This window comes from Micropterus dolomieu, linkage group LG12 (assembly GCF_021292245.1).
Source record: "Micropterus dolomieu isolate WLL.071019.BEF.003 ecotype Adirondacks linkage group LG12, ASM2129224v1, whole genome shotgun sequence".
Lineage (NCBI taxonomy): Eukaryota > Metazoa > Chordata > Actinopteri > Centrarchiformes > Centrarchidae > Micropterus > Micropterus dolomieu.
The window spans coordinates 19,436,615-19,452,720 of NC_060161.1; the positions used below are offsets into that span (position 1 = coordinate 19,436,615).

Genomic DNA, 16,106 nt, shown 5'->3' on the forward strand with positions numbered 1-16,106 from the left:
AAGATAAGTCAACGGTGACGTTTGGTTTCACGCGGGACTCGAACATGGGTGTCCTGTGTCAAAGTCCTATGTTTGTTTGTGATCTCACATACTTCTGTGCTCCAATACGGATTTGAATCAGAATCTGATGACCGTTTATGGGTTGTTTGGGCACTGTTAATCAAATCTGATATAGCCACACAGTCCTCACTAATTTTTGAGCATTACATGTTTAATAAATAACATCTAAAGATGCTTCTTTTTTTTTCAATTGAATTGTTACTTGTTTAGTTACAAATATCTAATAGTATAGAGAAATACTTAGTTTAGTTTTCAGAGGCTTTAAAAATTTTGGTAAACCACTGACTTAAATGTTGCTATTAATAGAACAGATAGCATGTTTTTTTATTTAAAAACATCTATCCATTCAAACTGTTTTCAGTTTGAGGCAAATTCTTCTCTTGCCGCTTAGTGTCCACAATACTCATAACTCATAAAGGGTTAAATCTTTTGAACTACAAATATTAGCTCTTAACTACGCACCAGACTGGCTGTACACTGCATGCTGAATACGTTTCATCACATCTTAAACTTTATGTTAAGTTCTCTTGTCTGTGGAGGTGTTACACCCCAACCAGAATCCAGAGTATTAGGTTGATAGGCTATTACTTGCAAAGAGGCTTTAATAAAGTCAATTTAGTGACACAATGGGAACAATTGTGAGCAATTCCTCTGAGAAAACAATCAGTTTGTTGTTCTCTGCCTCTCTTCACTGATGGCTGGTCAGCTGTGCGGGGATTTCATACGACAGATTACTACTCTGCACAGTTTCCCCTTTTAGGATTCCTTTAATAACTAATATTTCTTGCAGGGTTATTCGACATTTTCTTTGTGAAAAGAAGTAGAAAAGACTTGGATTCAAAAAGGTTGATCAACATGTAGCCTGAAAACCTGCAGCCTGGAATGTTCTGAGCATTTGTTCAAGGCGACTTACAGATGAAAGTAAGCTTTTCATAGTGTTTAAATCCTATTACAACTCCAAAACGCAGTGGTGTTTTACTCCACTGTTCACAGCTTCGACGCTGACGAAACATTTTCCACCTTCAGTATTAATTAAGTCATGTTAAGCTGGAACACCCTGTCAGTCCATCTACGGACATTTAAAGGTGGCAGAGGACCAAGAAAGATAAAATACATTTATTCTTTGCGGATAAGCTACACTTGAGCGTTCATGTTAGGATTTAGAGAGATTTCTTGAGCATAGTAAAATGCCTCTGTCTCAGTCTGTTACTCAGGTTGAAAGTGAGAGAGTGTTTTGAGGCCTGTGATGGGGCTACACGTCACTGATTGGTCCTTTAAGCCTGCAGGGAGGAGGAATGACATGTTCCCAGCTCCAGAGGCAAGATGATGTTAAAAGTGTCAAAGCCTGTAGGGTTCATTTGGAAATACATGTTTGGAGATAAACAACTCATACATAAACATCAATTATTTTGTGAACTGTATGTTGTTGTTGTTGTTTTGTTTGTTTTACGAACAGGAGAATGTGTTTGTGCAAGTGATGAACCAAACTTTAAAAGTCCCCCTCCACCCAAACATTTTGTTGTTGGTGTTACGCCACTTGGATATTTGAGCTTCACTGTGCCGAATGTGCAGTTTGACACTGTAAGAAAAATGTTTTAGCCTCAATCTCCTAAAGGAAAAGTCTCTCACCTCAAATCCGAGTTTGTGTCTGTACAAGCAGGACGTTCTGACGGCTGGTTGGAAGCCAATCAGTATGCATCTTAACAACTCATGTGTCTTGATATTAATAGATATATTCACAGATTCTAGATTTTTCAGTGAGCAAAAAGGTGTAGATGTAAAAAACAAAATTTACTAGGTAACTTTTTTTGTGGAAAAACCACCTCGGACACAAATGACTAATAAGTATTTTTTGCACGCCTTAAAACACGTCTTCATCTTAAAACAATATAATCAATAACTCAATGGCAAGGCATATAGCAAGTTGCATATATGAGGCCACACTCTCACCTAATACATATATACAGACAATTAGATAACTAACTAACTAATTATTCAATTAAAAAAATTAAACAACTTCACATAGAGAATCAGTGTAACAGCTTTCAAATAAACAGCATTATTTGTCAGCTGTAAAGGGTAAAAATGCAATAATATAAGTTTTTTAATCTTAGATTTACAAAAATATAGAGTTTTCTGCAGGTACAAACGTTGTTAATTGGGCCTGTACATTAAAAAACAATCATCTGTTTAGTTTTCTTTAACATGATTAGTGCTGCTTAGCTATTAATTGATTAGCTATGTAATTATTCTTAATAGTAATAACAATAATAACAACAACATTTGTAGCACGAAACAAACTTTTTCAGTTACATGCTTATAACTATTTTTTATATAATTGATATCTATATTTTAGGCTCTCCCGCTCTGCTACGCCATTTTTTGCGCTTTTTTTTTTCCAACTAAGCCAGGAATTTAATTTTTTTTTCTGGCCTCGTTTCGTTACACTTTAATTACCATCGAAAAACCGTGTTCTCTATAATGGAAAGTCAAGTTCCCATGACCGAAACCACCTTTATTGGAATTTTAAGACATACTATATATGCAAGTTGCAGTTTTGTGAAAAAAATATGTATTTAAATTAGTTAGATAAACATGTAGAGGATGACAGATTTACAGTGTGCATAGTAACTATAAAGTGTGCATGGACAAACGTAACCAATAGGCGGTACTGTGCCATTCTCCATGAAGCTTTCTCCATCTCCAGCCCTGAGGACAACACTGTATCTCCGCTTTATTGCTCCCTGTTTGACCTAAATACAGCATTATCAACGGTCCCTCAAGGCAGACTATCACACAGCCAACGATAGGCTCTGAAGAACGACACAGTCTCGAGGTTTTTTTCTGGAGTGATTCTTCGTCTCTTCAAGACGAAATTACCGTCTGGATCTCTTACAGCTGAAGCTTGAGCTCCTTTTGCTCTCGTTCGTTGCGTCGGGATGGTTTTCGCGGATCAGAAATCACTACTGGCTGGAAACAAAACACGTTCTCCGGAATGATTTTATAATAAACCTGGGAGTGTTTTCTTTTTTGGTTTAAAAAAAGTGAAAATCGTCCTGGAAGTACAGAAAAAGTCAATATGCTCGAAGATACAGCGCCAAGACTGAAGCCGTGTCCTCCGTCGAGAGGTTCATCGTTTTACATTGAGAATTTGCTGGGGACTACTTACAGAGGGACTTCCGCTGAGGAGCGGGAGACTCCGAGCTTCAAAGTTACCGTTCACGGCCACGTCTGTCCGGCACTGGGAACAAAACGTCTCGACGACGGTGCACAAGTGCTGAACTGGAGCGGGACATCACCAAACACAGCGCACGGGACCTCCAGCAGTGAGTGCATCCGTCGATTATGTGTATGCGTTTGTGCTAATCACTTAAAAAAGAGCACAGGGACAACAAATGTTCTGAAAAGAGGAAGATGTTGCTCTTATTTTGTCTGTTTATTTGGGCTAAACTGGTTTACAGAGTTGAATCGTGAAAAAGTACAAACCAGTAACATGTTGCAATTACGATTGTCATAGGCTACTCGTCCGTGCGTAAAAGTCTAAAATTACCACCTGGACCAGAATTAGGGTTTAGCAGCTTCCAGCATTCATCACTTTCACCAAAGAAACATCTCACTCTGGCTCTCCAGTAGGCCACAAGTGGACATGACTCACGGGCTGTAGCGCGTTAACTGTCATTTCATCGGTGCGTAAAACACCCCATTAATCAGCCTAGTGCGAGTTTACAGTGTTTGGCATCCACACAACAATCCCCTCTGATGCTTCCAGTAGACTCGCGGCGGAGAGCTGCTGCTTATTGATACTCTTGGGAAGGACAGGGAGCGTGACATTTGGTGATAGTATGAAAGGTGTCAGAGAGTGTCCTGCAACTGGACATGAGCGAAATGAAGCCCGAATTGTGAGTAGGATTTATTATTTGTTTTCCACGTTACTCGTAGGCCCACTGCATGAAGGTGAACGCACAGACCACGAGCCGACGAGCGACCGGGATTCCCCTTCTTTGACAGTGCGGGCGGAGGAGAGCGAGGAGCCGGAGGAAAAGGGGGACGAGAGTTTGACGGACGACAGGGAGGAGGAGGAGGACACACGCTCCAGCTGCTTCTCTCGCGAAGACATCTGCGATGCAGGTGAGGACGAAGCGCGCATGCTTCCCACTAACCTTAAAAAACAATAGTCCACTTTGTGGTCTGCGGCCTTGCACAAGGAAGTTGTTCGTCACCACGCATGCGCTTGAAACGATTCAGGCGCAACAGTTGGGTGGTAAATGTAAAATTTAGATGTTTATTTTTAACTTTTTGGTTTGGTGTGGTTTGATTCCGATGAAACAGATGGGGGAAGGGGGGTGGGATTCTTGACATTGGTGTGGGTGTCTGGGTCCGGTGAGCGAAACACTTCACTATAGGCAATTTAAATTTAAAATAATACAATCATCTGTCTTTTAACGTTATTTTCTTGATCAACCTGGATCCAGGCTGGAAGTATCAGCCTATATTGTTCACAGTTGATATCTACATTTAAGTGGCACAAAGGCTAATAAAGGGAACCTGTTAGCTTAAACCTAAACTGTGCTCTGTACAGGTCTCGGCTGATAAAACAACAGTCTTGAAAATATAGCTGTAATTCCTGCTGCTGTCTACAACTTTACTGAACCAAATTAGGTCTTGGTGTTACTTATCACAATGTGTTATATAGTTACAACATGGTTTCTACTTATTCACAGCTTTTTGTTTTTAGTTGTAGTTGCAGGGTTTGGCAATTTTATAATCATAACATTAAATTACATACCATGCTATCTAGCCCTGTAATAGGCTAGTTCTGGTTATATTAAGTCATTGGGGGCGGGTAATATGAAATACTGAATTGACCAAAACAGATGTTCCCATCTGGTTATTTTATCAAACTATTTCTCGATGTACTTTCCAGTTTAAACTTTATCACGATATATTAGTGAAATCGCGATATAACGTAACATGATAAAATATTTTATCCCCTGTTAAAGCTGCACTGTTGCAGGAATTGTATCAAGTTACATGTAGTGAAATCCCTCCTGCTTCCTCTTCTCAGGTCAAGTGAAAGCGGTGCGAAAGAAGAAGACCCGCACCGTGTTCAGCCGGAGTCAGGTGTACCAGCTCGAGTCCACTTTCGACCTGAAGCGCTACCTGAGCAGCTCAGAGCGGGCCGGGCTGGCCGCCTCACTGCAGCTCACCGAGACCCAGGTGAAGATCTGGTTCCAGAACCGCAGGAACAAGTGGAAGAGGCAGATCGCTGCAGACATGGAGGCCAGCAGCGCTGGCGTCGCCTACGCTGCCCAGAGGGTCGCCAGGGTTTCTGTGTTGTATCGCGAGAATGTCGCCACGCCTGTGACGCTGACCAGCCTGCCTCGAGTGTCGCCACCTGTGGTCGGCTTTTCTAATTCCATCAACTACCCATTGACTTCCCACTTCACCCATCCGGTGTCGTTTATAACACCACAGATGACCGGACTGGTGTGACTTTAAGTGGTGTTTAAGCCGGGTATAACTTTTGACTCTTTTGGCACCAATTAATCAAATAAAGATGCTGCAAAACTATTCATTTTAGTTCAGTTTCAGATCCTGTGAAGTCAGATATCAATAAAGTCGATTCGTCCTGTGTTTAACTGGTTCTATAAATGCAGCCAGATTTATATTAAGCTGATGATCCTTATTGGCTGCTTTAAAGTCCTTTAAACAAGACCATTTCTCCACATTAGCAGTGTTTTTTTTTCTAATTTGTTTTCAACTTAAGTCATTTTAAGATTCAGTGCTAGATGTTGTGACTACGAAAGATGTTGTTGCCTATTTGAGATGCCCATATTCCCAGCCAATCCTGCCCTCAGGTCACACATAGGTTAAGTATAGATTTTTTTGTGGGGGATGATTTGTTTCACAGAAATTGTAAGAATGATCCACATGGGATCAAACAAGGGCCAATAAGATTTTGAGCTTGTGGAATGCACCTGTGGTTGTATATGAGCATTTATAAACCTATGGGGGGGGGTCAAAATCGAGATTGTGGAGTAAACACTCATATAAGTTACAAATTTGCATTTTGGTCCTGCTTTTACAGCCAAAATTTGCACTATCAATTCACTTTTTTAAATTTACTTGTACTTTGTGCTCCTCTGACCAGTACAAATTTTTTCAACAAACTTGAATATCTCATGCAGAGTTTTGTCACAGGTTTTGCGAAGGCTGAGCTACAATCACAGGTCTTGAGATTCTTTCCCAACAGTATTCCACACGCTCTGAATCTTTTTGACCCTTATTTGAAGCTCATTCACGTAACTTTGGGACTATTCTGCACTGTATCCTTGGAACATATACGTGATCATTTAAGAAAAGGCATCTGGTGTTTGTGAGTTTTGATAGCTGCGAGCATGGGTACGTTGTTAGCAGTATTCTCTGACACTTTTTTAATTTAAGAGAATTTTAATACAGACTTTTGTACACTTGATATGTTCACATGTGAATAAAATGTATGCACAAATAAATTGTGTTGTGGTTTCTTACTAGGAAGGTAACTTATAATTATTTTTATTATTATTATTATTATTAAATGTGTTAGCTGCATTTGCTAAGTATTTACTGTCCCTAATTGCAAAGAAATGTAGCTTGGATAGGCATGTGTTTGATGATCTGAATCATGGGCTATATGCTAAGACTGGGTTATGACAAATTCAGATGTTGGATCAAAAAGAGAAAGTTTACAGGGTAGAACACACCTCCAGTCTCATGAAATACACATTAGAGAAGTTAAAGACTTTTGCTGTGGAGGAAGTGACCCTATATTTTTAAGCTTATGTGACACCTGAACCTATTTTTAGGTCCTATAATTCTCATGACCCCAGTAGTTAAGAGTTGTGAAGTTGTCGCGTGAATGTGGCATACTCTTTCACATCTTTTGACCCAGTTTGGATATTGAGCGACCCCACAGTGATGCTGACTCCAAGGTTTTTTAAACTCCAAGTCAAAGGGAGTTCAAAGGCACCAGGCGTGAATTTCGATGACAGAAAATTGTTTAAAGCTACAATATGGCAGCCAGACTTAAATCTACATCCCGCCCTCATCTGCCCCGTAACCTCACCAATCAAAAGCTGCTAAACCGCAGTCTTCCGGGTCGTTGAAGAACGTCGCGCCCGCTCCTCTGCGCCCTAGTCGCAGCCGAGGAGCGATGGTGCTCGGAGCGTCCGGAGACGTCGGTGATTCGGGAATCTCGGAGGAGCAAATGAAATGCCGGGGAACATGAGCAAAGAGGATGCCCCGAGTCGGAGCGCTTCTTTGACATTCACCATTGACAACATCCTCAACCTGAAGCGGCAGGACAGCGGAGACTTTTCACAGGGGGACCGTGGATGTAAGGAGGATTTCCAGGCGCGGTGTGATGAGGTGTGGGACGTCCGGAGGAGGCATGGCAGCGCAGACGAGACAGGTAGCTGGGAATTTAACAGATAAACCAGTAGAGTGGGTTATTTACCATGATTAAGACATTTTCTCAGGAATATACAGATTGTAGGCATTTAGACATGTTTAGAGGCAGAATGGTGCGTAAAGAAACGACCGCTGAGGGTAAATGAAGGGGTTAAGATCGTAGACTAGAGGTCGTTGGTTATTTTTATTTACTGATTAGGCTACAGGGAGTATTCTGCAGCTTCTCATTCGCATGTATTTGCACGCAGAAAAACAAGTGTGTACGTTTTGGCTTTGCCGCTGCATCAAAGCACGTTTTATCGCTTCTTTCACAGCGCAAACGAAGCCCAGAGTCCATCGTGTGGACCTCGGGGAAAACACACCGAGCGTTGGCTCCTGTCCCGGGGCGCAAAGTGCGCACACCGCCGAGGACGCGTCCGAGCTGCAGCAGCAGCATCAGGCCACCGCGGACACTAAAGCCATCAAGAAGAAAACGCGCACCATCTTCTCCAAGAGACAGATATTCCAGCTGGAGGCGACTTTTGACATGAAAAGGTATCTGAGCAGCTCGGAGAGAGCGTGCCTCGCCAGCTCTCTGCAGCTCACCGAGACGCAGGTTAAAATCTGGTTTCAGAACCGCCGCAACAAGCTGAAGAGACAGCTCTCCACGGACATGGAGGGGCCGCTGACCGCCGAGCACTTCTCCGAGGCTGGAAAAAACGTGCAATTACCGACTTTTTACAAAGACAGCAACCTTCTGGGAGGATGTTTGTTACCCATGCCGTTCCCTGTCCTGTACCCGACTGCAAACGCTGCGCCTTACATCTACTTCTCCAACACTGGCAAATATTTTGGCCTGTTTGATGCAGACTGAGGAGTTTCTCTGTTTGGGATCACGATAACTGTGTCGGAATTCTACATTGCCGGTCACCTTTTTTTTTTGCCTTCATAAAAACAACTTTATGGCAACATATCAACTAATCCAAGACATGCATGTGTCACTTTCTGTCTTTCTCCAAATTGTTTATTATTATTATTATTATTATTATTATTATTATTATTATTATTATTATTATTATTGTTGTTGTTGTTGTTGTTTTTATTTTCGAATTGTTAGGGAATTCTGAATAGGAAGTTTATCCTCACAAAAATGTTCATGCATTGATATTCCTTTGAGCAGTTTTATTTCGCGCGGTAATGTTATCTGAATGAATGTAGGTTCATGTCCCTCGCAGTGATGCTGCATCAACGCTGTAACCCCGTCAAAAGTGTTGTGTCATTTTTCAACAACTCTTGTGCTGAACTTTTATATGAGTTTCTGTGGAGCGCCACGTCATTTATATGTATATGGCCTTATTATTATTATTATTATTATTATTATTATTATTATTATTATTATTATTATTATCATTATTATTATTATTATTATTATTATTATTATACACTTCTATCGTTTGTTTCAACTCGACCTTTCACGTGACAGACTGTTAAACTGTGAATACAGTTAGTATATCATGACATTGATGAATTTTGTAATAAAAAGTGTAATATTTGCAATTTTACCAGAGTGTTTGGACTCAAACTGAATTATATTCTGACAAAAGACATTCTCGGGAAAATTAACATCGATGATGATTATTCGAGCTGCTTCACTGTATTATTTTTTTCTTTTCATTGTGCATTTGCTCCTGCATAAAAAAAATGAAAGGAAGTTTGTGTTATTTTAGAAAATGTAGGAAGGTTTAAGAGATTTCCTCTGCAGTTCCGAAGTCGGGATCCTTAAAACCTAATGTTGTGTATGCAGTAAGTTGGGCCGAGATGGAACCAAAAAAATTGGCTGAAAATGGCCTCCAGGTCACTTTATTTTCTTTGTAATGAACGAAAAGAACTAAAACAATCTTGAAGCTAATTTGTTATTATACAGCTTAAATTCAGAAAATCATTTACAGCAATAGTTCACTTCCCTGCTGCACTTGTGTATCTTTCATTCATTTATCATCTTTACTTTGTAATTGTATCATATTTACTGTCTCAGCCTGCATCATCATCATCATCATCATCAGGTCAGGTGTCTACATGCAGTGGGTTTGCAAATGTTTAATGAACTTCTCTGCAGACTTCTCTGTCCCTCTCCTTTTCACTGAGCCACAAATGTTATTAATGGCCCCCTTTTGCTGCCTGTCTGATTCTTTACTGTTAGTTTGCACAAAAGACCCTGTTCCCATGTGTTTAAAATAGTTCTTAAATATCAAATACCTGCAAACTCAAGGGTTTGTGGATTGGACTCTTGGAACTGCATTTAGACATTTGTATGTGAACGTCCTGCTCCATGTACCAAAGGCCAAATCATCTTGTTGAAGAAAAGTATTTTGTATTCTGGAAAAATAAATCATTAGAGTTACTAATAATTAGACATGTTTAAGCTGTATAAAACACTGTTATTTACATTTACAAAAATGTAAACAATGGCCAAAACATGTCTTCAGTCTACAACTTAAACTGAAAGGATATACACTATTACTCAAATAATACAAATAATCACAGTGAATACAGCTTGGAATTGTTAAGAATTGCAGGAGCTCATGTGAGGTGAATATAGACCTGTGGTACCAGTTTATACAAAAGGACAAAACATTTTCACATCTACTTGTACTATAACATATCCAAAGGTGGCATTTTGTCTTAAAACATACGAACAAACAGCCTGATTTGAGATCAACATGTATAAAGACAGCAGAGGGATGTTTCTTATGAGCTACAGTTAAAAATGTGACACTTTCTTTTCACTTAATGGAGGGAAAAAATAAATAAATTAACATAAAATGTGACAATGTACCATATCAGGTTGGTTAATGTTTGTATGTTTCAAAGTTTAACATTCAAACATTACTACCTCATACTGACAAAGTCATGATGACCTATCAGTGAATAAAAGAATACACAAAGTTTGGCTGACTGTAAATGTTAAATTTGGTTGGCAAAAAGTACATGTTTTTTTTTTTAAAGATCACAGTCTTTGAGCCTCTTTGTGAGTCTTTTATATACTGACAAGTGTGTCTACTTACCTGAACAAAAACTTGAAAGAAAAGGAGTAACACATTAGGTTGGAAAATGCTTCTTTATCAATCACAGACCAGGATACTGCATATCTACACACTGGGCATGTATAATTGATCAGTTTACACATCATCATATATGTACATTTTTACACCTCACAAGCAAATCTAATCCAAGACTCTTTGAGAAAAGCAAACTCAAGGAGACGAAGAGTAAGCTGGAGGAAAGTCATGACAAGGGCACGAGTGTTTGCATCCAAACTGTTCAGTGCTGTCCTCCACCAACAAGAAGCTCTTTTATTTCGATATGAAAGAAACACCAAGAAGCACCAAAGTACTGAAAATCTACTCAAATCAGAGAATCTTTATTAGCTTTTGTTACTGGTCTGAAGAAAACAATCAGAGGTTCCCCACTATCTGTTTTTCTCTAACGTTAGAGAGCATGATTGTCCGCGAGTGTCGCTGAGTAATGCATCTCTGCAGAGAGCGCGAGGGAAATACGAGAAATGTGTGTTTAGGTGGACTTGCATCAGTGCTTCTGGAGAGATTTTTCCTAAAGGGCCCAGCAAGCTGCACTTACGCAGCGTTTCCGGGTCACTTCCCCCTTCACTGCTGGAGCCTCTCACTGCTTTCTCCCTGTCACAGCCATTCAAGGCCCCCGTCACTGTTAACCTGTTCACTCAACCACTTAGTCTGCCTGCAAATCTGCTGTTTTCTCTACTAAATTCCTGTCTACCTTTGCTGTGCATGTTGAGTTGTACTGTATCTCATTGTTCCCACAAAAAGCGATGAAGGAAATTAGTTACTGGTCTGATGTCAAGCTTAGATTGAGTTTTTTAAAAATATGTTTGTATCTAAAGTGCAAAAATGAAGCGATGGAAGAAGGAACTCTTACTTTTACACATTGATATGCTATTCATATTGTTTGTCTAAAATTTTGTAAGTAAATAAAAGAAAGGAAGAATAGTGGTCAATCTTTTAAAATCAACTTAACAGGCAATTCTCCTTTTAATGAAGTTTTTTGCACCTGTGTGTTTCAACAAATCAAAGTACAACAGATACTTTACACTGAGGTGTTGGCTTTCATTTAACTGAGAGCAACCTTGTAATTTCAGGACTAAAATATTTAATTATCAATTATTAGCAGCATTATTCATATTTAAAACATATTTAGTAGCATGGTACTAACTAAACAACTACAGATCTGCCCAAGCCTTTAATGTTACACAGATGAATTGTTGAATTGGATTTTATGACAATCCAACTCAACAACTATTACCTCCCTACTTTACCACCATTCACATTAATTCTATTTACAGCTTTAAGTGCACTAGTCAGTGTACACTGAATGACTGGAGGATGTGAATTGTATTAAGCATAACGCAACCTACAGCATATTATTATATTACATTTAAGAAGAAGTAATACCAAGTAAAAAAAAAAACTTGTGTACTTGAGTACATACACTTCACATCGTCCATTGCAAAAACAATAAGTGTTATGAGTACTAGTTTAAATTGCAAGATGTAATTAGAAGGATTGTTGGTGACTTCTTGGTGATAATATAATGCAAAATATGTCTTTGCAAGTATTTTTTTAATAATAGAGCTTTGTGAATATATACGTATTCATTGTGTTGTAGAGACAAAAACCTGTTGGCAAGGTTACATTTGGGAACAAAGAAAATTGTTTATTTTAGTAGAACGTTAAATCTGTCATAAATGTTTGCTTGAAAATAGTGAGTTTTGGACTTAATCTTATGTTTGTTCCTGGAAACTTGCATGTCTGATCTGTGCTTTCGGGCTTAATTTTGAAGTTAAAATATTTAGGTTTCCACATGTAAATTTGTTATGTTTGCTCAAACGTACAAAACATTTTACACGCAAAAAGCAGCGACCTGAAAAATTAAGTCAGCAATCACAGACCTGAATATGGGTTAAACTTATTTTAAGTATGGACATTTACATCTGAAAGTTTCTGCCTATAAACTTTATTTTGCAGGTTTTTGGCAAAAGTTCCAGTTTACAAGTAACTTTTCTTTCAGACACATCACTACAAATTATATTCTAGTTGGTTTTAGGGTTAAAGGATCAATCTGTCATTTTTATGATCATGTACATTTAAAGGATATAAAGTTTGAGTCATTGATGGGAAATCACTATTATTTACATCTCTCAGCTGATGAAAATGTAGGTTTATTTTACTCCAGTGTTTACAAATATAATGATGTAACACGAACAATGAATGTTTATCATTAATTACAACACTAAAAAGGTATTCTTTTTTTTTTTGTCTTGTTTTAATTCTGTGTTTTTTGGTGGTGGGGTGACACTTTTGTTTACATTTGGATCACAGATTGTGCCTATAAAGTAAATATTATGTAGATTAGGTTAAGTTAAAGGTTGAGGTTGTACACTTATGGTTAGTGGAGGTAAGTCTGCAGAGAATGAATGTTAAGTCAATACAAATGTCCTCACAAGTGTAGTAGTACAGGTTTGTGCGCAGAAGTGCCCGCTTGGCATGTGTGTGTGTCTAAGGTTTGGGGGGGGTTACAGTCGCCAGACTTCCTGACTCTACCACTGTCGGACACTTGTGAGCATGGCTTTGGCTTTTTGTGTCTCAGCACTCTGCTCTGCAACCACAAGGTTCAAGTGACCACACCGGCAGCCTGCAGTCTGCCCCGGCCCGGCTGAACCCCCCCCCACACACACACACACACACACAGCCTCATCTGTCAGAGGCGAAGAAAAATCCATTAAAATCTCAACCTGATCAAAAAGATGCCAAAAGCCAAGGCACCATATGCACTCATTTAGGGCTATCGATGACTGGCGAGCATTGTGAGGTAGTTTAATACATGCGATTGGATTACTGCCAACAGTGGCAACAAAGACTGTTTTTCTGCAAAGAAATGGAGCTGAGAGTTTGGCAGAGTTATTCCGGGCTGATGTGCACCTCAAGGCCATCCAGAGCTGTCAGCGCGCTTCTCCAGTCAGACCGTCAGCAACCCGCACAGCACATGGTTTCCATTCCGGGTTAAATGTATGAATGCTCAGCGCTATTGTTTGAAATCATTGATCCCTGAATTGCAAGTGATAATGTGGTCCCACTGAATGATTGTGGTGGGAGTTTCTCTCATGCCATTAGCATGCAAATGGGGAGATGTGACCCGACTGCCATGGCTTCACTTTACCATCAGTGCTGTGTTTAAAATCACATCCAAAAGACAGAGAGTGTAAATGGAGACTAGTGTTTGTACATACTGCAATCACATTAGTGCTATGTTGTATTTAGTGTACTACACTAAGCTAAAAGGATCCTCCTCTTGTCTTTGTCTCAAAGAGGTTGACATGTTGTCAGATCTCACTTCATCTCCTTAACACCATGTGACAACTTTGATTAAGATTTCCATATCAATCATTCACCACTGGCCTTGCTTGTAACTAGACCCGAACATCTGAATAGTTGTTTAATAACCCTGATAAGCAGCCATTAATCTAATACTTGGCGCTCTACACTGAAAAACAGGCCTGTTTTGCCATGAGCTTTCTTAGTGCATTCTCAGATGGGATTTATAATTACTACCAATTACGTTAAAGCTGCCTGGAGGAAGGCGCAGCCACTAACTGTGAAGAGCTTAATTTTCATAACATGATGAATCACAACTGCGCTGTACCTGCTGTACAATACCAACACTATTACTGCTAATTTTGGCAGAGATAATAAAGAAGTGGAGAGTTGGCAAGTGAATCACTATTTTAAAAGCTGCCAGATGTACAGCAGAATTCAAACACAGATATGATTTTGTCAAAGCAATTTTAAAATCAAGAGTATTCCAGCCTCTACACCATACCAGCGGTAGGTAAAGAAAGACTGTATTTTTATAGATAAAACCTGTAGAGGTGTATGAGCAAACAAATCTTTGATTCTGAATTGCAAACCAAGTGTAATGAATCATCCCTGTCAGGAACTTTTTATATGGCCACCTCAGCTGCAATATACAGTCAGTGGGGTTTTTTTTGGCCACTTGGGGGCAGCGGAGACACAACATTCATGTTTTATCAGCTTACAAAATTTGTTGTAGTGATCACAGGAACAAACAGTTGTTGCTTATTTACACATCCAGCAGATACAGAGCAACATTTACATTCATTTGGAGTCGCGTTTGTGTCACCTGATGAAATGTGAGGGCAGAAATCCCTCTTGGTCTCCACAAACTCCCAAGGGAAGTATCTGGCTCTTTAGTTGCTAAATGCAACGCTATGTTCACCAGCTAGTTATGACAGCTATGTCTATCTGAAGATAGAGTGTACAGTGGGTTTATCAGAGCTTTTTCACTGAAAAAAAGCTGCCTGCTGCATTTGGAAACATTTATTGAGAGACGAGAGACTGAACCATACTGAACAGTAAAGTTGCGATGCCTTAAAACCAAAACAATGAGCTGAAAGATGCTAAAAAGCTCAGTAGAGATGAGGGGGAAGAGTCGGGTGACAGTTCGCGTGGGTTCATCACTAAGGGTTTGTCCTTAGTTGTTTGACCCATTGTTAATAAAAAAAAACACTGATCAGTGCAGCTTGAAGCAGTTTTGTACCAAACCGTTAAAACCAGCATGAGATTAGTGATAGGGATGAAGTTCAAATCTTTTTACTGACTCGAATCTTCAAATCTCGTTCATTAAAATTAACTAATCATTTTTTGAGTAATTTCGTTCATTTGAACTATTGCGGTGCTGCAGCTCTCTAGTGGGTGATGTAAACAACAGTGCAGTTCCCAAACATGAACATGGAAGGCTACCTGGTTTGCTTTTATTGACGTATATTGAAGTATAATGCACTCATCTTTCTATAAACCCCCCTGGGCCCACAACCAAATTCAAACCATGTAAAAACCATAGAAATATGCTGTCAATATGCAATCGCCACTACTGAGTATACAACCAGATCAGCCATATATATGTATATATAATTATAATTACTATCATTATATCTCTAAAGTGCTCATTCATACACGTCCGTCTCCATGAGTAACATCTATAGTATATATTAACATCAGATTTGCAGGGAATATATTGAAGTAATAAGCTTGACACAGTCTATGAATAAAATATGAATCTGGATATAGCCTCCAAGTTCTTAAAAGAACTCCAGCCCAGAGAGAGGAGCAAATAAATAAATACATAATATAAACGCAGCAGTTTGGCAGGTCTGGATGCAGAATGGGCCACATCAGGTCCTGATTCTGCTGACAGAGAGAAACAAACATGAGAAGTTCGCTCTCAAACACGGTGTCACGGTCAAAAGCTGTGGAAGAACAGCACGGCTCTGTTGATAAATAAAAAGGAAAAGTTCCGTTGTGTTCTCTGGCAGACCCGGATCAGCTGTTAGCTGAACACTCAGTACTAACTTCACAGCATCAATGCACTGTAATAAAGTTATTAACTTTATTAAATGTCACATAATTAACAAAATAGATAATGTTAGGCCAGTGACTGTTACCTGACAACCAACCTGCCTCTCATTGTCCGGTGCTAGCAGTAACTCAGCCTGCAGAATGAACGGAAGA

General features: G+C 39.4%; 2 protein-coding genes across 2 annotated transcripts; both read left to right on the forward strand.

The window, feature by feature from the left end:
• Positions 1-2,791: 2,791 nt before the first annotated feature.
• On the forward strand, positions 2,792-6,049 carry LOC123980759 (homeobox protein HMX1-like). Its single transcript, XM_046065301.1, has 3 exons — positions 2,792-3,386; positions 4,000-4,188; positions 5,126-6,049. The coding sequence occupies exons 1-3, from the start codon at positions 3,140-3,142 to the stop codon at positions 5,551-5,553; spliced, it is 864 nt and encodes a 287-aa protein (XP_045921257.1). The 5' UTR covers positions 2,792-3,139; the 3' UTR covers positions 5,554-6,049.
• Positions 6,050-7,275: 1,226 nt separating this feature from the next.
• On the forward strand, positions 7,276-8,362 carry LOC123981085 (homeobox protein HMX2-like). Its single transcript, XM_046065718.1, has 2 exons — positions 7,276-7,510; positions 7,824-8,362. Exons 1-2 carry the CDS (start codon positions 7,312-7,314, stop codon positions 8,360-8,362), a joined length of 738 nt encoding a protein of 245 aa, XP_045921674.1. The 5' UTR covers positions 7,276-7,311.
• The last annotated feature ends 7,744 nt before the right edge of the window (positions 8,363-16,106 follow it).